Here is a 23,277-nt window from a genome sequence, read left to right as displayed (position 1 = left end):
CAACCGAGCCACCCAGGCCTCCCTCTTGAGAAAGTTTTGTATCACTATATATTTTCTCCTCAGGACTGCCTTTGCTGTGTCCCATAGATTTTGAAGAGTTCTGTGTCCATGAATTTTTTCAATTCTTTAATTTCCTGATTGACCCATTCATTCTTTAGTAGGATGCACTTTAGCCTCTATGTATTTGGGTTCTTCCTAAATTTCCTCTTGTGATTGAGTTCTAGCTTCAGAGCATTCTGGTCTGAAAATATGCAGAGAATTATCCCAGTCTTTTGGTACTGATTGAGATTTGATTTGTGACCCAGGATGTGATCTATTTTGGAGAATGTTCCATGTGCACTAGAGAAGAATATGTATTCTGTTGCTTTGTGATGGAATGTTCTGAATATATCTGTGACGTCCATCTGGTCCAGTGTGTCATTTAAGGCCTTTATTTCCTTGTTGATCTTTTGCTTGGATGATCTGTCCATTTCAGTGAGGGGAGTGTTAAAGTCCCCTACTATTATTATATTACTGTTGATGTGTTTCTTTGATTTTGTTATTAATTGGTTTATATAGTTGGCTGTTCTCACATTAGGGGCATAGATATTTAAAATTGTTAGGTCTTCTTATTGGACAGACCCTTTCAGTATGATATAGTGTCCTTCCTCATCTCTTATTATAGTCTTTGGCTTAAAATCTAATTTATCTGATACATGGATTGTCACCCCAGCTTTCTTTTGATGTCCATTAGCATGGTGAGTTGTTTTCCACTCCCTCACTGTAAATCTGGAGGCGTCTTTGGGTCTAAAATGAGTTTCTTGTAGACAGCATATTGATGGGTTTTGTTTTTTTATCCATTCTGATACCCTGTGTCTTTTGATTGGGGCATTTAGCCCATTTACATTCAGGGTAACTCATGAGAGATATGAATTTAGTGCCATTGTATTGCCTGTAAGGTGACTGTTACTGATTATTGTCCCTGTTCCTTTCTGGTCTACTACTTTTAGGCTCTCTCTTTGCTTAGAGGACCCCTTTCAGTACTTCTTGTGGAGCTGGTTTGGTGTTTACAAATTCCTTTAGTTTTTGTTTGTCCTGGAAGCTTTTTATCTCTCCTTCTATTTTCAGTGATAGCCTAGCTGGATATAGTATTCTTGGCTGCATGTTTTTCTCATTTAGTGCTCTGAGTATATCGTGCCAGTTCTTTCTGGCCTGCTAGGTCTCTGTGATAAGACTGCTGTCAATCTAATATTTTTACCACTGTATGTTACAGAGTTCTTGTCCTTGGGTTGCTTTCAGGATTTTCTGTTTGTCACTAGGACAAGTTTTTTTTTTTTTTTTTTTTTTTAAGATTTTATTTATTTATTTGACAGAGAGAAATCACAAGTAGGTGGAGAGGCAGGCAGAGAGAGAGAGGAAAGCAGGCTCTCTGCTGAGCAGAGAGCCCGATGCGGGACTCGATCCCAGGACTCTGAGATCATGACCCGAGCCGAAGGCAGCGGCTTAACCCACTGAGCTACCCAGGCGCCCCAGGACAAGTTTTAGTATTAGATGATGGGGTATGGACCTATACTTACAGATTTTGAGGGGGATTCTCTACACTTCCTGGATTTTTATGTTTGTTTCCTTTGCCATATTAGGGAAATTCTCTACAATAATTCACTCCAATATACCTTCTGCCCCCTCTCTTTCTTTTTCTTCTGGAATCCCAATTATTCTAATATTGTTTCATCTTATGGTATCACTTATCTCTTGAATTTTCCCCTGTGGTCCAGTAGTTGTTTGTCTCTTTTTGGCTCAGCTTCTTTATTCTCCATCATTTGGTCTTCTATATCACTAATTCTCCCTTCTGCCTCATTTATCTTAGCAGTGAGAGCCTCCATTTTTTATTGCAACTCATTAATAGCTTTTTTAATTTCAGCTTGATTAGATTTTAGTTCTTTTATTACTCCAGACAGGTTTCTCTATATCTTCCATGCCTTTTTTGAGCCCAGCTAGCACCTTGAAATTGTCATTCTTTTTTTTTTTTTTTAAGATTTTATTTATTTATTTGACAGAGATCACAAGTAGGCAGAGAGAGAGGAGGAAGCAGGCTCCCTACTGGAGCAGAAAGCCTGATGTGGGGCTCGATCCCAGGACTCTGGGATCATGACCTGAGCTGATGGCAGAGGCTTTAACCCACTGAGCCACCCAGGCGCCCCTGAAATTGTCATTCTTAACTCTAGATATGACATATTACCAATGTCCGTATTTATTAGGTCCCTAGGCTTCGGTACTGCCTCTTGAATTTTGTTTTTTGTTTTTTTTGTGGTGAGTTTTTCCACCTTGTAATTTTATCCAGATAAGAATATATGAACGAGAGAATAAAATACTGGAAGGGTGGCAAAGACCTCTGAAAAATTTGCGTTAGCCAAATCAGAAGAGACACCAAATTGTGGGGAGAAGAAAGGGGGTAAAAAGTTCAAAAAAAATTTAAAAAAAGAAAAGAGAAAAAAGAAAATATATATATTAGACTGATGAATAGAACAGAATCACCCACTTGATTTTGGGAGTATTATGATCTCTTAGAAGAAACTACCCTCCAAAATTTTAAAGAAAGAAAGAGGAATACACACACAAACACACACACACACACAATAAGGATAAACATGATGAAGGGATGGAATATGACTGTAAAGATGAAAATTAAAAAAAAAATTCCAAGAATGGAGTTGATAAGTTGGTGGGAAAAGAAAGAAAAAGAAAGTGGGGAGAATTTGCTCAGGCTGGAGACTAGAACAAACTCTGTGCTAGATTTAGGGCATATTTTGATCTATTAGAAGTTGTATCCCAAAATTTTTTTTAGAAGAAAAAACTGTATGTGTATACAAAAATTAAAGGTAGATACAGTGAAGGATAAAATACGCCTTTAATAATGAAGGTTCAAAAAGATTTTTTTTAAGAAAGGTATTGTTAAGAGAAACTAGTTAAAAAAACATTAGAAGAGGAAAGAGTAAAAGTTAAAAAAAATTAGAATAAACAAAAAATAAAATTAAAAATAATTTAACTTTGCAAGACTAAAGAATCATGGGGAAAAAGCCATGAATTCTGTGCTTTGCTTTCCTCTTCTCTGGAATTCCACTGTTCTCATTGATCAGTGAGCTTGGTCTTGGCTGGATGTTCTTGCTGATCTTCTGGGGGAGGGGCCTGTTGTGATTCTCAAGTGTCTTTGCCTGAGGTAGAATTGCTCTGCCTTGTCAGGGGCAGGGCTAAGTAATCTGCGTGGGTTTTCTCTTGGGAGCTTTTGGTCTCTGAACACTTTCTGTAGAGCTTTGGAGGACAGGAATGAAAATGGCGGCCTCCCAATCTCCGGCCCTGAGGAGCTGAGATCCCGGGGCCCCACTCCTCAGTGAGCCCTTGGAGAAAAGCGCTCAATCACTCCCATCTCCCTGGTCTCTGGCTGCTCTTTGAGCACACCCAGCCTGTTACAAGCGTTTCTGTCTCTGGCATACAGCCCCATTGGAGTCTCTAAACCCAGCAGATCCCTGCTGCTCTTCCAGGAGGGTCTCCCCAGATCTGCCACTTGTGGGTTCCCTGCTCAAAGAGCAGCGGTCTGACTGTGTCAGAGATCACAGTTTAAGGTAACCCTGAGTTGAGAGCTCACTCCTCTGCTCCATCTCTGTAGCTGGTTTTCCCCCTCTGATACCTGCGAGCTCTGCAACACTCAGGCACCCCTGATCCTTCTGTGACCCCGTTGGACCTGAGACCACAGTATCCCTGCAAGGGCTCCATCCCCGCTTAGCCTCTGGAGCGATGTCCCTCAGTAGAACAGACTCTAAAAGTTCTGATTTTGTGCTCCATTGTTCCACTGCTTGCTGGGAGCCGGCCCCTCCCACCGTGGTCTATCTTCCCATTGCTTTGGATTCACTTCTCCACAGGTCCTGCCTTTCAGAAAGTAGTTGATTTTTCTGTTTCTAGAATTGCTGTTCTTCTTCTCTTCAATCTTCTGTTGGATTTGTAGGTGTTTGGAATGGTTTGATAACTATCCAGCTGATCTCCTGTTACCTGATGTCGTCTTAGCCTGCTACTCCTCCGCTATCTTGACTCCTCCCCCACTTTTTTTTTCTTAAAGATTTTATTTATTTATTTGAAATAAAGAGAACATGAGCAGAGGTGTGGGGCAGAGAGAAGGAGAAGCAGACTCTCCATTAAACAGGGAGCCCAGTGTGTGGCTTGATCCCAGGAACCCCAAGATCATGACCTGACGCTTAACTGACTGAGCTATCCCAGTGCCCACATATGCATTTACTTCTAGTGTTTGGAGAAGAAAACTTGTTAAAAAAAAAGAAGTTATATGTGACCTCTAACTTGGTCTGTGTTTATTTTTTTCTCAGAGAGATTGGAAAACTAACTAGAATCTTCTCTATATATCCACTGGCTTCATATATATTCTGTAGTTATGGCATTTTTCTAATATTTTATTTTTTATCTATACAGTGTTTGTAAAATTATTCCAGATCAGAATGTTCCTCAGTGTATTGAGTATTTGAGTGTCTGTGTTCAGTGCTGTTTGAGAGCTCACTACATGTACTGTGCAACACTGAAGAATTATTCCTCCCCTTACAGGGATATTCATATTTATGATACAAGGTACCTGAATCCCAGGAAAAGCCAGCCTTTGATTTCCTTAACTGAACACACGAAGAGCATCGCTTCTGCCTATTTTTCACCTCTTACTGGTAACAGAGTAGTGACCACATGTGCTGATTGTAAGCTGAGGTAAATTGGGGAGATAGAAATGCATTGTTAAGGAATCTAAAGAGTCTGTAGCTATGTGTAAACCAGTAGATTTGTTTACTACTGCTCCCTATTAAATTGCTAGTATTGTTTTGTAGCCATTTCTATTTTGCTGGCCAAATCAATAACCTGTATTTCATGGGTTTTTAGCAGTTTTGGGATCTGGAAATTTCCTTGCGTTTGGCAGGGAAGGTCTACAGGGAGTAGATGTCAGGCTTCCCTTTCAGCACTGAGTGATCCCAGAAGTCTCAGGAAAACCAGGCTTGTGATAGTTGGAAGAAGGATAATTTTAGCATCTGGACAGACTTTTAGGTTGGGGCTAGTGGCGCCTACCCTTCACATGAAGTTCTGAGTGGAAACTGCAGAGTCCCAGGCCAGGGGCAGGCAGAAAAGATAGCAATAATTTAACTTTTGTATAAACCACTGGATATAGTTTTTATGGTTTTAGCTTTGGTGCCTTTCTGTAGCTACTTCCTAAAAATGGCTTTAAAAATGTGATCTAAACCAACTGAACCAAAAATAGAAAATAATGACTATAAAAAATGTGGAGAATGTTAATACAACTACAGAGGAAATGATTTTGTTCTCTTCTTTAATTCCTCGTTTTGCTTAGCATTGTAAGGATTTGTCATTTTATAATTTTACCTTAAGTAATTCTGGAATTCATTCATTATTCATTCAACAGGTATCTGTTGGATGTGTACTGTGTACTCCAAGCTCTAGAAAGGCACCTAATTTCTGTTTAGACTTTTCTGTTGGGAAGAGCCTTGTCCTTACTTTGTGACAGGTCTCCAGTTTCTAGTAAAGTCTGTGAGCATTACCAGGTGGGTGTATTGAGATTTAGTCACCAAGCAGTGGCAGTCCAGTGTCTCCTTTTTACCCATACAGTTTTCTTTGTATCAGAAGCTACCTGTTTTAACCATTCCTGTTCATTTGTACTGCAGAGTTTACATTAGCTGTTAGTGATTTAGCTTTCTAGTAATCTTATTAGGCAATAAGCCGTAGGTGCCAAGAAACTACATTGGAATAGCTAGGTGCAAGAACAGGGAGGTGATGTGATGTGGTTAGTTTCTTTCTGTTAGGGTACCAGGTGTAGGCTCCTGGACTCTTCGAGCTACCCAACAAGAGCTTCCCATGGTTGCTGGTCAGTCGTAGTCTTACCAGCCTTTGGAAGTGACACTGTTAGTCCCTCAAATAATGAGTCTCATGGGGAAATTGCTCTTGATATGTGCAGAAATTTATAGGTTATTTGTACGTTTTCAGACCACATCCCTTTATAGATGGTCTGTAATTATTGTGAATCTCAATATAGGATCCAGAGTATTACTTTGTAATGTGAATTTTAAATTTGGTCTAATAGTGTTTAAATAAATTATTTCTTCACCAAACTATAAAGCTCTGAATTTTATAATATTTTTTTGTAATTTTTGTTAAATATATTAGCTGAAGTTTATTAAAGCCTGATCTTGTATATTTTAAAATAGCAATCTTATTTCGTGTCATGAACCAGTGAAGAACTTGGTAAATACACTGATTTTCTTTCAGAAAATTTTTAAGAAACAGTAAAAAGTGTGTTACTTTGTTCTTGATCTTTGTTTTGCAGAATCTTTGACAGCAGCTGTATATCCTCTGAGATTCCTTTGCTCACTACCATCAGGTAGGTTTCCATATATGTTAGACATCTGATTGTCAAAACGATATAGTAGGTCTGAATTTTTGTAATATGTATTTTTAGTGTCCCAGGTTGCTAGTTCCTATCCAGAAGGGTTCTTGCTTCCAGGTTCTCTCTGTCTTCAAAGGGTTCAATCTCTTTTAGTCCATAGCTATTCTTTGCAGCTGGGTGGTTATTTTTGGTTAAGGTGAATGACTTTATTCCACTTGAATTACTTATGTTCTCTTATTAAGGAAAATCATAACCTCTTACCGGCTGTGAGGCCATCTAAAGCTCTTCTGTTTGTACCTGTTTATTGTGGACTTAAAGGGTTTCCCTACCTTCCCACTTAAACTTTCTCTAGTTACCTTCTTTTTGCATCTGCTACTTTTAATGTGTGTATTTTATATCCAACTTCAGTGCCATCTTCTAGACATCCCTCTTTATCAGTATTTGTGAAGTTGGGACCAGAGTGTGCCATATATGTTGTTATACCATGCATTTTAAAGTCTGAGGAGGCTACATTTAAGTGTGCTTGTTTCCTTTTTTACAAATTTTCCCATCTTCATTTCCTTTTTCAAACTTTATGCCCATTAAACATTGATTCTTCTCTCTCCCTTCCATACCTTCGCAGCCATCTTTCTACTTTACATTTCTGTGATTTTAACTACTTTAAACACTTGATGTGAGTGGAATCATGGTATTTGTCATTCTGTGACTAGCTTATTTCACTCAACATTGTGTCCTCAGTGTTCCCTTATGTTCTAGCATGTGACCTCCTCCCTTTTTAAGGCTGCATAATACTCATTGTATGTATATACCACAGTTTGTTTATCCATTCATCTGTCGATGGACAGTGGGTTTATTTCTACGTCTTGGCTATTGTAAATGATGCTGCAGTGAAAATGGATGTGCAAATATTTCTTCAAGATCTTGCTTTGAATTCTTTTGGATATATACCCAGGAAGAGGAATTTTTTAAATTTTTTGAGGAACCTCCATATTGTTTTTCTGTAGGGGCTGCACCATTTACATTCCTACCAGCAGTGCACCAGAGTTCTAATTTCTCTTTCTGTTAATCATTCTACTCTTTTATTGTGATTATCTAAATGGTTGTGAGGTAATATCTCATTGTGGTTTTGATTTGCATTCTTGTTGAACATTTTTTTTCATGTTTTTTGGCCATTTATGTATCTTTGTCAAATTGTCTCTTCAAGTCTTGTCCACTTTTGAATTGGGTCATTTTTGTTTTGAGTTGTGGGGAGTTCCTTATATATTATGCATATTAACCCCTTATCGAATATATGATTTGCAGAGATTTTCCACTGTTGGGGGGGTTGTCTTTCACTGTTGATTGTTTGCTTTGGTGCACAGAGGGTTTTTTTGAGTTTAATATATAGTCCTGTTACTTCTTTTTCTTATCCAGTTGATTATCAAGTGACTATTCAGAATGTCCTCCTTATCAAATGCTTGTTGGTGTAGTTGTGATTCCTCACATGCAAGATCTGGCTATCTGTGTAGTTGTGAACACCTGGAATTTAGGTTAGTGTCTCTTGTCCTTCCAGTTTTCCAATGGTATGTTGGATAGAGATGGCAAAAGTGGGCATCTTTGCCTTTTTCCTGCTCTTTGAGGATAAGTTTTCAGTCTTTAACCTTTAAGTATGATGTTAGCTGCGGGCTTTTCACAGATAGTTTTTATTATGTTGAGATAATTTCCTTCTGTTCCTAGTTCATTGAATGTTTTTTATCGTGAAAGGGTATTGATTTCGGGGCACCTGGGTGGTTCAGTGGGTTAAGCCTCTGCCTTCAGCTTAGGTCATGATCTCAGAGTCCTGGGATCGAGCCCCGCATTGGGCTCTCTGCTCAGCAGGGGGCCTGCTTCCCCCCCCTCTCTGCCTGCCTCTCTGCCTACTTGTGATATCTCTCTGTGACAAATAAATAAAATCTTAAAAAAAAAAAGAAAGGGTATTGATTTTGTCAGATGATTTTTCTGCATCTGTTGAAATGATCATGTTTTCATCCTTTATTCTCTTAATTTGTTATATTCTATCAAATGAGTTTTGCGTGTTGAATCATCCTTGTATTCTAGGTATAGCTCCAACTTGGTCATGGTGTATAATCCTTGCTGTTGAGTTCATTTTGTTAGTATTTTGTTGAGAATTTTTGCATCAGTATTCATTAAGGATGTTAGTTTGTCATTTTATTTTATTTAATTATTTATTTTAGATATTTTATTTTATTAATTTGACAGAGAGCACAAGTAGGCAGAGCAGCAGGCAGAGGGAGAGGGAGAATTAGACTCTCCGTTGAACAGGGAACCCGACGAGGGGCTTGATCTTGGGACCCTGGGATCATGACCTGAGCCAAAATCAAGAGTTGGATGCTTAACTGAGCCACGCAGGCATCTCTGGGTTAATTCTTTAAATGTTGGGTAGAATTCTCCCGGGAAGCCATCTGATCCTGGGGTTTTCTTTGTTGGGAATTTTTTGATTGTTGTTTTAATCTCCTTAGTTATAGGACTATTTAGATTTTCTGTTTCCTCATGGTTCAGTCTTGGTAAGTTGTATGTTTTTGAGAATTTATCTATTTCTCCTGGGTTAACCAATCTCTTGGCATATAATTATTCATACTGTTCTCATATAATCCTTTTCGGTTTTTGTGACATAGTTGTAATGTCCTCTCTTTCTCATTTCAGCTACTTGCATTTTCTTTCTTGTCAGTTCTGTTGATCTGCTCAAAAAACCAACTCTGTTTTTCTACTGTTTTTCTGTTCCCCTTTTTCATTTATCTCTGCTCTAATCTTTATTATTTCCTTCCTTCTGCTAACTTTGGGCTTAGTCTGTTCTTTTTCTAGTTCTTGGAGGTATAATGTGTTCATTTTGAGATTTAAAAATTTTTTCAAAATTTTAAAAAAGATTTTATTTATTTGACAGAGAGAGAGGGAAAGAGAAAGTACACAATTAGGCAGAGCTAGAGGGAGAAGCAGGCTACCTGCTGAGCAGAGATCCTGATGGGGTCTCCATCCCAGGATCCTGGGATCATGACCCGAGCTGAAGGCAGACGCTTAACTGACTGAGCCACCCACATGCCTTCCCCATTTTTAAAAAAATTGTATTTTAGGGGCGCCTGGGTGGCTCAGTGGGTTAAGCCTCTGCCTTCGGTTCAGGTCGTGGTCCCAGGGTCCTGGGATCGAGCCCCACATCGGGCTCTCTGCTCAGCAGGGAGCCTGCTTCCTCCCCTCTGTCTGCCCGCCTCTCTGCCTACTTGTGATCTCTGTCCGTCAAATAAATAAATAAAATATTTTTTAAAAAATTGTATTTTAGAGAGTGAGTGCAAGTGGGGAGAGGGGCAGAAGGGGAGGGAGAAGGAGAGAAGTAGACTCCGCACTGAAGGCAGAGCCTGACATGGGATTTGATCTCACCACCCTGAGATCATGACCTGAGCAGAATTCGAGTCAGACACTTAACTGACTGGCCACACAGGCACCCTGAGATCTTTTCTTTTTTAGTGCTATGAATTTCCCTTACTGTTGCTTTCATAGTATTCCATAAATTTTGGTGTGTTGTGTTTCATTCTTCATTTGTTAGATGTTTCCTAATTTCCCTTGTGATTTCTTGAGCCTCAAATGTATTTTTTACTTTAAGTTGCATGGGGTGGGGCACCTAGGTGGCACAGTCTTTCAAGTGTCTGCCTTCAGCTCAGGTCATGATCCCAGGGTCCTGAGATCGAGTCCCACATTGGGCTCTCTGCTCAGCGGGGAGTTTGCTTCTCCCTTTCTCTTTGCGCCTCTATCCACTTACGCTCTTTCTCAAATAAATAAATAAATAAAAGTTGTATGGAATATAAAATGATTTCAGGGTTTAGTTATCAGGGGAATACAAATATGGGATTACAGATCCTATTAAAATGGTAGTAACATAGATTATATATTTTTTACTTCTAGGGCTTCTGTTTTGTATGTGTAAAAAAAGGGAGGGCATGGAGACCATTGAGCTAAGAAATAGTGAACAAAAAAGGTGCTATTTTAATACACAGTGACAATCCACTGAGTACAACCACTAGGCAGGGGAGATTCAGAAGTACAGAAGACATCATCTCTGTCCTGATTTCATTTTTATATGAAATTAAGCTGATGGTAACTCAGTAACTTAATGAAAAGAAACTTGGCAGAGAATACCAGCATTTAGGAGTAATGCCATGTTTACTCTCTGCCCATTGCTGCTTTGAGTTATTTAACACAATCCTTTAAAAAAATTGTGTTTTTCACTAGGCACAACACTATCACTGGGCGATGGCTGACCAGGTTTCAGGCTGTGTGGGACCCTAAACAAGAAGACTGTGTCATCGTTGGCAGCATGGCTTATCCACGACGTGTGGAAATCTTCCATGAGTCAGGACAGCAGGTGCATTCTTTTTTTGGTGGAGAAAGTCTGGTCTCTGTGTGTTCCATCAACACTATGCACCCAACTCGGTATATTTTGGCTGGAGGTAATTCCAGTGGAAAGGTACATGTTTTTATGAATTAAGAAAGTTGCTGAGTGTTTGGTTTAGCAACATCAAAATTGGTTCAAATTAATCAGTATCTAAGGAGCCTAGTAATTCATGTGGCTTGGCCTTTTAAAAAATATGTTCTACTTAGTTAATATAAAATTGCCTTATTAATAAGAACTGTGACATACTTACATGTTTAGTAAGGGACAGTTACATACTTCATGTTTAGTAAGGGAAAAGCCTTTTAAGTCATTTCTGTAGATTAGGAAAGGAATTTGAGGGGAGGCTGTGATGCCTTCAGCACTTTTAATCAGGCAGTATGTTGAGAAATTCTGGCATTATAAATTACAAAGCTTTGAATGATCAGTATTAAAAGTTCTTGTGGTTTCATGATAAGTTTTGATTCTGTAGTGATATTTGGATTTGTGGTTTATTTCGTAGTTTGGAGTGAATATTTCTAGACTCACACTGGAAGGAATCCTGAAAGGTCATCTAACTTAGTGATTATGAAACTTATTTTTTAATTGAGAATTCTTTTTTTCCTCCTGGCTTTAAATTAAATTTTATGTGAAATCCCAAGATACTTGTTGAGAAGCCTTGGTTCACTTGGGCAGGGCCCTGTCTTTGTGTGCTGACCCTTTTACCTCCTTTAGATGGCTCCTGAAGCATGGCCAAGGAATCGTAGGGCTGCTAGGACAGGGTTTGGATATGCCTGACCTTGCAATCCAGTGTGAGATTGCCTTCAGACCAGTGTTTTCCAGACTGGCTTGTAGCTATTCACATGAAATCCATGTAGCCATGACCAGTCTTTAAAAAAAAGGAAAAAGAAAGAAATAGTAAAGAATAATAAATGTAATGGATAAGTGTTGTTTTGTGAAATTTAGTTATATGTGCTTACATATATGTAACTGTATATGAATATGCATATTCCAATGTGAAACATGTATTTATTACTGTGGTATTACTGTGGGTCATGGTGAAAAAAGTGAAAACTCCTGCCTTAGAAAGTCCCAGAGATCTTCATCTGTCCTTGCCTTTAAACTCTCCAGAGGAGATTCATTAGCCTTATTAAGTGAATACCTTCATTCCTAATTCATATTGGGGGGAAATGTTATGATAAAATGCCATAAACTTTTTTCAGAAGCTAGTGCTATGTGAATGCGTTTGTTGGAAGGGTAGCTGCTTAGCTCAGTGACTAACATTTCTGTGTGATAGCACCTATCTGAATTTTTTAATTGCTCTTCATTGCCAAACTACTACTGAAAGACTATTGTAAATAGTTTTTGGCAATATGTTTGAATTCTAAGAGAAAATATCTTTTCAAATTATATATCACAGAAATAAAATGACATGTATAGTTTCCTTCTCTGTAATTAGAGGTTAAGTCTAATTTTGAGGCCTAGTCTATTAAGTAGGTTGTGAGTGTTTATAAGTAATAAGAGTTCTCTATTTTCTTGATGATAGGAATATAGGAATTGGTACGTGAAATGGAAAATTAATTTATGAAATGGAAAGTAAAGCTAAGTGAGGTTGACTTATATTAAACTTCCCTGGAGATAGTAAATGAAGCCTCTAGGCTTCCTTTCCCTTTTTTATACCACTTCATTTCAGTTTCCAGAGTGGCAACTTCTGTGAGAATTGCTTTTTTTTTTACGATATTGAAAAATACTCGCGTCAAAATTAGTACCATCATTTAAGCTTTGAATTCTTGGTGGTAATTGCCTGGTTTCTGCAATAAATGTTAGCAAATTCTTGATGTTTCTCACTTTCGTGGTTTTTTTCTTTCCCATTTCAGCTTCATAAACTCTGCTGTTTATATTTAATTCCACTTAATAGAGTTCTGTCTTCTTGAGGCAATGCAGGAAGGTAGGAGAGTGGGGGGACTTGTTTCTCAGTGACAAGCTGTATAATGGAGAAATTGTTTAAATCTAGAAAGCACATAAAAGAAAATTGTCTCCCTTAGGACATCTTTAAACTATAATCTGTTGTGAAAGGTACTTCTCCCAGAGACTTGCTTAAAGCTGTGTGGCTACTGTAATTGCTTGTATATTTTGATTGCTCTCTCTTTTTGGGATAAACTTTTTTTTTAGGTTGTGCTTTATGATATCCCTTAAGCATGTAAGTTCTCTATTCCCCTTGAGTCATTTTCTTTGAGATGCCCAGCCTTTCTTTATGTGACTTTAAGGAGGAAGGAGATGATTCTCATCATATGTGGACAGGTAGGTGACACTATAGATGATCATGAATTGATAAAATCTGAGTTGATTCAGTCCTATTTTGGTATTCAGATCTTTGAATTTCCTTTCCACAGAGATGACTTTGAAAAGGCAGTTCTCCAGGAAAGCAGGGAGCTTGAGGGCTGTGATTACAGAGATTTAAATCTTTTCATTTAGTTACAGCACATGGGAAGTGGGGAGGGCAGGCACATGTGCCTTCTGTATCAAACTCAAGAGGAAGGAATATATGCCCTCTAACTCCAGATTCCAAAAACCTAAGTGTGCTATTTGTTAGGCTGTCTCTTCTCACTTTGTACTTCTTTTGGTTTTTCCTTTGTGGTATTGTGCTGAGGGCCAGTAAGGAGTTTTAGTTCCAGGACAGCATAGATCCATATTTGGGTTCATTTGGCTATAGATGTTTTTGGACTTTCAAATGAAAAGGTGAAATTTGTGAGGAAGATAACAGTCAGGAGTAAAACATTTTAAGGTATCTCTTCCTAAAATGGAAGTTGTAAGAGGAAACGTTTTAAAAGTATCTTTTGCCTGTTTGATTCTACTCCATCAGCAACTTGTAAGGGTAGAGGAAGAGGGTATGGGTATGTAGAGGAAAGGAAACCTGTTCATGAACTAAAACCAGCAATGTAATCATGTGCGGAGGGGCTTAGTTATGGTTGAGGAACCCTAAGCAGAGGGAGTGGATGGTGGAGCCCTAAAAGGGTATATACATAGGGGAATCTTCATTAGGAATCCAGAGAAGAGTAGCTGCTTTAAAGCTTTGGATCATGGGCAGTCACTCACATCCAGTGGTTCTTTGGCTTTTCTCTCTGCAGATGACTTTAAGCAAAGACTTTTGTCATAAAAAACAAACAAACAAACAAACAAACAAAAAAAAAACACTCCACTAAGACAGGATCCTACATATCACTTTAGAGGTGATAGGAACTTCTGAAAATTTGGAGGTGTGTAATATAACCTGATTGGTGCTTTAGGAAGATAATCTGGTAGCAGAATGGAGCATTGAAGGGCAGGTAGAAATGAAAACAGAGATAATAAACTAGCACAGTAGAACCTAGTTTCACCTTTCATCCTCAGGGAATTTAGAAGACCATTACCAATTCCATAGCCTGAGTGATGGTTACATAATCAGGTGAGATAATGGTATAGGAATGTAGTTTGTAAGTTGTAATTATGAGGTTACTATAGTGGTGACACCATTCTGTTCCTTTCACAGGAAGTGTTTTCTGTTCTCCCTCTTGAGGCTTGAGTAAAACACTGGTCTAGAAGCTAGACCATCTAGGTTTCTTTTTTAATTTTAATTGTATTTTTAAGATTTTTAAAAAATTAAAAAAATTTTTTTAAACTAATCTCTTTACCCACTGTAGGGCTCAGGCTCACAGCCTTGAGATCAAGAGTCTTTACCTGCTGGGCCAGCCAGGTAACCTGTACCATCTAGGTTCTACTTTTGGGTTCAAGACTGACTATGTAGCCTTGGGAAAATTACTCCTTGATTTTCCTCAGGAGAAAAATGAGATCCAATTCATCTGCAAAATCATTCCATTATTACAGCTTCCAAGTTCTTAATCGTATTTATTTGGGGAGAGGGACAAGGATAATAGATGGATATAAGCCAAAATGACTCTTTTAAGTGATTCTAGTCATGAATTAGTAGTCAGCTGTAACAATACCCCTGGTATCGTTTTATCTACATGTTGGTAACTTTGAGGAAAAAGTGAGACAAGCTAGAAGTTAAAAAAAGAGTCCACTCTTCCATGATATTTAAATATTTATTTAAGTTTAAAAATAATTTTCATGGCACCAATGATTTTATGCTAACTACATACTGCATATGTAGAAAAAAGTACATTGCTTTGAAGGAAAAATGTAACTTAGAATTTTTGGCACACGAAAGGTTAACAACTATACTTTTTAATGAAACTAAGAAATTCACATTTGCAGGTAGTTTACCTTCTACTGCTTAAAGATGCAGTACACTATTCTTTAGTAAGAGTTTTATTTCCTCTGATGGATGAAGCTATGGAAACCATTGTTTTATTTTCTACAATGAGATCAAACTAATTTTGAGAGAAAATGGGAGACATAGTGGAACACAGTTAAACCAGGTTAAAAATGTGAACAATGTTTAATGATGGGGAGATACCAAAAAAAGACTAGTCATCAACAAAGGAGGTTTGTTATTCAAGCAGTATTTGAAAAGCAAATCGAAGGAAACTTTACTATCTGTATTTTCTGGGGTAAGCCGTGGAAAAAAATAATCCAAAAATTCTGTTCAGAGAGCAAAGTCCAGCTCTTAGAAGTGGTATGGACTATTATTTTGTTAGAACTCTAGACACAAGTAACATACCAGGAAATGGAATACTGCATCTTTCTTTAATGTGAGTATGAAAGGTCAGTGTCAAGGCTATCACTCACTGCATAGAAACACCATATTCTACAGACTGAGGTAGGAACACTACACTAAAAGATAATCTGCTATGTTGCATAAGACAGTAGATATCCAGGTTAAAACCAGCCCCCTTAACTCCTGACAGCCTTTTCATCTCTGAGTCTACTTTTCACTTTAGTACTGTGCTAAATAAAGCTTTTCCTGTGTAGATGACAAGTGGCAGTGGCTAGTTGGTTCTAAGTCATCCCTAATTTTTACTAGGATCTCCCTCAGTTTGTCTTGTCACTTGATAAATAGATGTTTGTAATTCTGCCCAAATTGTTGCTGGTATGGAAATGATCAGACATTCTTCTTCCATTCTTAGATTCTGGTCGAGTTTTAGCATTTCAGCACTTGATCTTGCTCATCTTGGCATCAGATACCTCTTTGCTGGTTGGTTGTTCAAGCACCCTTTATACAAACATCCCCAGTTTTGCCACTGGGAAATGGTCTTGGATCTGTAGCAAGTCAGGAATGGGAGCAGAGCCGGCCCTCTTTCTGCTAACATACTGGTAAGGAGCAGTTTTGCTGTCTAGATGGGGTTGGCAAATTATGGCCTGTGGTCCAAATTCAGCTCATCTATTTTTATAAATAAACTTTTATTGGAACATAGTCACACTCCTTTGTTTATGTATTACCTGTGGATGGCTGTTTTTGTGCTATGACGGCAGAGTTGAGTAGTTGCTACAGAGTATGGCCCACAAAACCAAACTAATAAAATATTATCTGGCACTTTACAGAAGTAGTTTGCCAACCCCTAGTCTAGATGAAGGGGCATTTAAAATTACACAATCCACTCCCCCACCCTGTGGCCCTTATTAATTCTACAGCTGTTACACTCTGTACATGGACATGATTCTGCTATTTCAGAGGACAAACTAGGGGAGAGCAAATCTACAAGTGACTCATTCTGTTCTGCATTTGGGGCTGCCCAACATCATAGGATGTTAGCAGCAGCTCCACTGTTGTGGGGTTCCCAGGTACATGTATACTGATCATCCTTAAATGAGTCCTCAGGCCCCAGATGACTTAGAAATCTCTCCCTGAGATGAAAACAAGATCTTGTGAGTTGTGAAGAGTTTGCAGAGCTTGGGTCTTGTACCCCACACTCACCCTTCCTGTGCTGTTCTTCTGCATGGCTTCCACAGCTTCCTTCAGCAAGGATGGCCAATGCTTTCCTACAATTTTTATTTTCCTGATGTGGAGGTTAACCCTAGGGGGCAGTATTTCTACAACTAAGTGTTGGTCTCTACCACATTCACCATTTTTCTTATGTAGGCAACGTTTTAGTATGCCTGTTCAAAGAGATTCTTTCCCTGGTCCCTTTCAAGGCTGTTTGTTGATCTTGGAATTCTATTTTCTGAAGCTTTCCATTCTCAGGATCAGTTTCTTTCTTGCATCGTTTAGTTCATCAGGCTCTATTTTCTTAATCCATAAAGTAAAAACAAAATATGAATTGATAAGAAAATAACATTTCTTGTTAAAATATAAATTGAAATAGTTTTTTTGCGGGGGGTTGTACAAAATAGGTACTGCTTTCTGAATCTCAACAGTTTCTCAAGTACCTTGGCTCTGGTTTCTGTTAAGTACACTCTGTCCAACATTTCTGATAGTCCTATCTCTGGCACCACTGAATTCAACTAACATCTGTGGAACACTATAAAAATCTTGAGGTTCTTCAGAAGGAAAATCACAGAAGTCTAATAAGTTCATTATACAAGACTCATGGTGATGCCCACTAGGATCTATTCTAAGGGGACAGACTTACCCCACCCCTGTTGCTGCTGCTGCTGTAGCGGTGGTCCCTTCAGATGCCCACTCTGCTCAGATTTGAAAAAAACAAAAGGAAAAGAAAATCCAACTCAGACCATCATAAGAAGCAACTTTCCATTTAATCATTCTACACGGATGTTTACTTTTTAAAAAATTTCTGTCTGGCCAGAAAACCTAGATAGTTCCCATTGTCCAGACCCCTTGCCTGCCCTGCTGAGGCTGCACTGATGAGTCTCCTGGAGCCCAGTAGGAAAGCTCCTGCAGAATACAGAAGACAGCAGCTCTCCAGTCTTCAACTAGTGTCCCATCTGCTAGGTGACACTACTGCAATAATCAGTAATAGTAAAATAAATTTTTATTTGATACTTTGAAAATAATACACATCTATGAAAAATCAAAATTCACAACCAAAAATTATCCTGCAAATTGGGAGGATGAGAAACAGAGTCGCTGAGCCTTTCTTGAAAGAACCTCTGAAGGAAATGAGTTTTCCCAGTTTGTTTAGACAGGGCATGAGCCTATCCTTTTTTTCTTCTGGGAAATGACCCTCCTAGGCTGTGGACTTTGAGTCATGAGAGGAGGACTTGGTACATGTGCCGATGGTTCCGCGATGGGTCCCATTGCTGGGAATGGGTAGCCGGGCTCCTTGGTCCACCTGGCTAGTTATTAGGAGGAGTCATGCCTTCTCAGGTGTCAATGAGCAGGCTCACCACTGAGCGGATTTTGCAGGCAAACCATCGCCTGAGGGGACAAAAGTATTGATAGTGGAATTGTTCAAATTCGGGGGTCTGGCGGATATCGCGGAAAAAGGCAATGTCAAGGTCGGACTCGGTAAGGATGATCAGGAGGAGGAGCAAAACAAAGAGGAGTCCCATGGTCACAAGGAGCAAACGGAGCACACTTAAAACAAACTTATTCACCTGTTCCTCCTCTGGCCTGCCGTGCCCCTGACAGAGGGCCCTCAGCTCTCCCCCAAGGGCCTCCACCTCTGCAGCAGTTGGAGTGCTGGCCTCAGACTCCTTCTCCTCTTCGATGCTGCAGGTGGCCCCATTGATCTGTCGGGAAAGCAGCATCAGCTCCAGGCTGTGCTCGGCCACAGGCGTGGGCAGCACACTGTCTGCAGGGCTGTAGGCTTCATCTGCAATCACAGCAACTCGCTCATTGCTGTCTGCCCGGCTGCTTCTCACGTGAGGCAGGAAGGTGTCCCCATGGGAGGAAGAACGCACTGGTGTGGAATGGGCACTGTCCCGTAGGGACTCCAGGCCTGGAAAGGCAAAAGTAATATGAGTAGGCTTTCTGGGTCCTAGTGTACACTTTGCTGTTTGGTGGAGGCAGGACCCATTCTGTTTTATATGGTTACCAAATTTTGCAGTGGCCACTGCACTGTTCTGATGTATCAGGAAGAGGATAAGAGAAGCAGACACCAAAGTGGCTGTGGTTGGAAGTTTCTTTTCTTTTTTTTCCTTTGTGCTTAGGGTTTTGGCAAGATTTGTTCAAGATTCTTTCTTTCTGGCTTTTGATGTCCTGGGCCTGGTTTTAGCCCCAATTGAAAGACACCTGAATCAGAGACTCCCTAATTCAGAGCTGGGGCCCCAGATCGGGGAGCTCAAGATTCCCTCTTGGGCCAAGGGCCTTGAGAGGCAGAAAGGGGGAGGAGAAGACTATTTTGCTTTACTGGGCCTCATCAGATACTGATTCTGGAACTGTGTTTCCTTCTAACATGCAGTTAGCATGCAGCTCCTTGAACTCGAGGTCATCTTTTGGTTTCCTCCTGATGGTCTCTTTAGCCTACCTCTTCTAGCTGTCCTGATTTTAGGGAATGTGAAAACCCTATCTGCTCTTTGGGAATAGCACTTGGCTAGCTAGCTTTTTTTTCACTTTAGAATGAGCTGGGTCCACAACAGGCTGACAATTCCTCTATTACATATACCAGAGTACAGAGTGGTCTCTGAGAAGATCTTGTTGAGTAAGGGTGGAAATTTTCTTATATCCACCAGGAGAAAGGGTCCTCTACCCCCTAAAACTACCTATTATCTCTTTACTTTTTTAGATGGAACAGTCTCTCTTTCCAAGGCTCAATTTCTTGGTAGTGAAAAACAGGAGCTGGTTACTCTGTCAGCCAAACAGCAGCCATTAGGCTGGAGGATGTGGGCCCAGAGTCACCAAGTATGGCCCACAATGCTTCCAGGGAAATGGCTTCTTGTTTCAGGTTCAGTGTCTGCATTTTCCATTCGTGGCTACTCTGAGGTGCCAGAGTCGCTCTGGCTTTCTATGCCTTTGTAGCCAATGGCAAGAGAAGCTAGCCCCCCTTCCATTGCTCTGCTGCAGACCAAACCAGATTCCCAGCTCTATAAAGGTTTGACCTAACTAGGGCTGATTAGGGAGTTTTTAAGTTCAGGGCTAACTTCAGAAGCCCAAGGGTCTCTGTTAAAAGGTGGCAGTCACCTTTCAGAAATAGTGTTTCATTTGGTTCTCTTGTGGTGTAGCCATATGTACCTGGGCAGCCTGCCTGCCTAGCCTGCTGGAACCCATTTTAGCATAGGTACAGTTAAGGATTCTCTCCAGGAACAAATCCTGGAATCTGCGTTATAAATGGGTGGGGTGGACTGGCAACAGCAGCCCCCTGCTGTCCACCTATACTCCCTATCACCTCACCCTCAGTATATTTGCTTTAGCTCTCAGCTTGTTTTCAGGAGCTCCTCATGATCCTAGTTGTATTTTGTTTTCCCCTGTGCTAAAATCTTAAGTTTGTATAGTGTTTTAAACTTTTTTAAGTGCTTTCATCTTTCCACAACGTCATGAAGGCAAGAGGTTACAGAGCTTGCCTAATGACATGTGGTTGGCTGGTAATGGCAAAGGCACAGATAGCCTGCAAGCCTCTGTTTCCTGATGCTAATGGATCATATTGTTAGCGTTTGGGCCAAGATGAATTAAGTCTATAGCCTACATTTGCCTTCAATTTAGGTCCCATTTGCCCAAGAAACTGTTCTGAAATAATGTGAATTAAGAGTGTGCCCTTTGGGCGCCTGGGTGGCTCAGTGGGTTAAGCCGCTGCCTTCGGCTCAGGTCATGATCTCAGGGTCCTGGGATCGAGTCCCGCATCGGGCTCTCTGCTCAGCAGGGAGCCTGCTTCCTCCTCTCTCTCTCTGCCTGCCTCTCTGCCTACTTGTGATCTCTCAATGTCAAATAAAAAAAAAAAAAGAGTGTGCCCCTTGTTCCAGAGCTCTTGATGCTCCTTTGATCTCTCTTTTTTCTCCATTTTTTCTCCTTTATTCCTGCATTTGCATAAGCAGCATGAGGAATATATACCTGGTAGTATGTAATGAGTCCCTGATAGAACACAAACCTTTATGCCCTGATCATACATGTATTGGTTCAGCTCCTTTCCCACCCACTCCTCCACTCCCCTTCCCCTGAAACCTCAGCACTCCCAGCAAAGCACTTCTCATACCCTTTCTAGAGGCTGTCCCCTCACAAAGACAACCCCTTCAGATCTTCCAAAGCATGAGGAGCTTAGCTGCCAGAAGGCACTTCAGTGCAAACTTAGCTTGGCCTCCAATTCAGCCCTAAGCTTGGTGGGGAAGGAGACCGAGGCAAAGCCTATTATATCAGAGAGAAACTACATTATAAGTTATATCAGAGAGAAACTGCATTATAATAAATACATTATCAGTAAATAAGATAATGGATACGTATGCATTTCTAGTAGATTGCTTGACAGATAAAACTACTCAGTGTTAGTTTTCTGTACCCTCAACAGACCTCACTTGCAAAGTTATTATTGCTAGGTCAGGCTAGTCTTGTATAGAACTTTGGGTTCACTAGAAACCACCACCCCTTCATCAAACCTGTTATTCTGGGAAGACAGGGTGGGTACCATGGGTGGGAGCTGACAGAGGAGTCTTTTTTTACCTTGGATGTGCTCCAGCTGATTGCCTTGCCCAGAGGTGGCTCCCTGTGGGCAGGGGGACACAGTGGTCAGGAGCCTACCCTGGAGCCGGGGCCCCATCCTCAGGATGCGCACACTCAGTGGCCGAAGGCAGTGATTAGTCAACCGGAGCTGAACTCGGACTCTGGTGTGAATCTTAATCAGACTCTTCCCCATGGTGGCCAGGAAGGCAGATACTTCTTCAGTGGAAACCAGCTGATCTCTTCATGGAAACCAGCCAGTCAGGGGAGATACAGAGGGAAAGGATGGAAGACTGACTGGGGCAAAGGATTTTTGCTGACCTCAAGCCACGGCAGCTCCTTCACAGTGTCTCATGTGCTGGAGAAGAGAATGTCAGCTCTGTGAGACCGAGCAGGCTGCGCTTCAGGGAAGGAACAGCTCTGAGAGGCCAGCGTTATCAGGGACTGGATTCAGTCAGAAGCACTTAGAGCCATAAAAAGTAATGCTTCCCTAGCATGTGATGTTTCCCAGAGGCCCGTATAAGGGCTCCAGACTTCTCAGAGAGTGCGGTACAGAGAGGGCAGAGAATAGTCTCACAGAATAGGAAGGATCACATAGTTGCAGAAAATGCAGGATGTGAGGCTATAAAGACATCGGGCGTTGGGTTGGGTGGCCTGAAGTGTGAGGTGGCAGCTGTGGGGCGGAAATGGGCGGTATGCTATTTGGTCCCAGCTGCTGAGCTGTGCCCCACAGAGCTTGATGAACAAAAGGAATCAACATACCTGAGCATCCTTTCTGGCTAAGCCTGTGCTAACAACAAGTGGTCTCTTGGCATCCCTGAGAGCAGAGGGGAGGGCCAGCCAGTGTAGAGTCCTCTTTTTAACAGTCCCAGCTTGTGAGAATTACCTGATCTAATTCAAATTGTAGTCTTTTTTAGGTTAGTGGTTTCGTTTGTTGTTGTTTTTTTTTTCCCCCATTTTTTAGAGATTTCCCCATTGTTTTTAGAGGTAACAACCAAAGCTTTCCCCCCTGAAAAAGGCAAATAGTTTCTGTGACATTAATTTATGTGCCATATGGACAATAGGAAAGAGTCTCTGATGGAGCATGAGCCAGTTTCAAAAGTCCATAACTTCCTGGGAGTTTTGGTGGTTAGTGCCCTTCTTCTGAGACCCCCATCATTTCCCTCTCAGCCCTTTCCTGTCTGGTTAGTTGTACGGTGGGGGTCAGCTGTGTTTGCTGGGTGCTTTAAAGGTGAAACCCCTCTTGAGAGATGGTATAGCTCAACTCTCTGGGAAATAATCCATTATTTTTATCTTCCCAGGCTTGATAATCCCTGCACTGATAGAGCCACTTAAATGCTAAAAATCTACCCCCCCCCCACCCCATTGCCACACCAGATGTCCATCTGCCTCTCCTCACAGTGTCATTCCTGCTGGGGCCGTTCTTAGGTGCTTCTACTTTTGTCCTCCTGAATCTGATGGGTCCTGGGCTGAGGGCTATGACTGGGGACGAAGGCTGTTCTTGTCTGCAGGCAGCCTCAGGCATGGGGGTGAGCTGCAGGTTGGCTTGTTGGAGTGACACATGGGCGCCTGCTGTGCTATCATCCACCAGGTGTGAAGTTCTGTGGGGGCTGAGATTATGAGGGTATGCCCTGCCCCTATAAGTCTCTTCCTTACTAGCTTCCTTGGTGGCCTCTCCCTGCTGGCCTTTCCCTGCTGCACCCTCCCCTGGCATTGTACAAGCAAAGAGAACTGTTTCAGATGCTAAAGAGCCTACTGCTGCTACAATAGGAGAAGACAGGTTCTGGGAGGATGCCGGAGTCACAGCCAGAGCTGGTTGGGAACTGAGGCAGCCTTGTAGCTTGTCTTGGAAGAGACTCTAAGGACTGGTTTCCCGAGTCTCAGTAGTTCTGCTAACCCTGCTTGGCAACTACTACAAATGAGTTGTATCCCCACATGGACAGCTTGTCTTCTCTTTTCTGGGAACATGGGTTTTACTGGACATTCTTCCATATGCTGGAGAATAAATGCGTGAGGCTCTTCCCTAGACCTGTATTAGTG

The 23,277-nt window shown here is 40.9% G+C and overlaps 2 protein-coding genes across 10 annotated transcripts in view; one reads left to right on the top strand and one right to left on the bottom strand.

The window, feature by feature from the left end:
• WDR76 (WD repeat domain 76) overlaps positions 1-12,650 on the top strand; it is a 59,099-nt gene extending 46,449 nt beyond the window's left edge. For all 4 annotated transcript variants that reach the window (XM_082735290.1, XM_082735292.1, XM_082735291.1 and 1 more), the window contains 3 exons: positions 4,585-4,737; positions 6,359-6,412; positions 10,676-12,650. In XM_082735290.1, the coding sequence (XP_082591416.1) occupies positions 4,585-4,737; positions 6,359-6,412; positions 10,676-10,931 (463 nt within the window). In that variant the 3' untranslated portion in view covers positions 10,932-12,650. The remainder of the gene's footprint in view (positions 1-4,584; positions 4,738-6,358; positions 6,413-10,675) is intronic.
• Positions 12,651-14,882: 2,232 nt separating this feature from the next.
• The window catches only part of FRMD5 (FERM domain containing 5), a 310,983-nt gene continuing 302,588 nt past the window's right edge, over positions 14,883-23,277 (bottom strand). For 3 of the 6 annotated variants that reach the window (XM_082735299.1, XM_082735294.1, XM_082735295.1), the window contains one exon: positions 17,429-18,592. In XM_082735299.1, coding sequence (XP_082591425.1) covers positions 18,015-18,592 — 578 coding nt within the window. In that variant the 3' untranslated portion in view covers positions 17,429-18,014. Of the gene's footprint in view, positions 17,376-17,428; positions 18,593-23,277 lie in introns of those variants that run through there. The other 3 variants (XM_082735297.1, XM_082735296.1, XM_082735298.1) reach the window with 3 other exon arrangements.

The sequence above is a fragment of the Mustela nivalis genome, assembly GCF_964662115.1.
Source record: "Mustela nivalis genome assembly, chromosome: 6".
Lineage (NCBI taxonomy): Eukaryota > Metazoa > Chordata > Mammalia > Carnivora > Mustelidae > Mustela > Mustela nivalis.
Note: the sequence above shows the minus strand (reverse complement) of the source record. Positions and strands in the feature narration are given on the sequence as shown.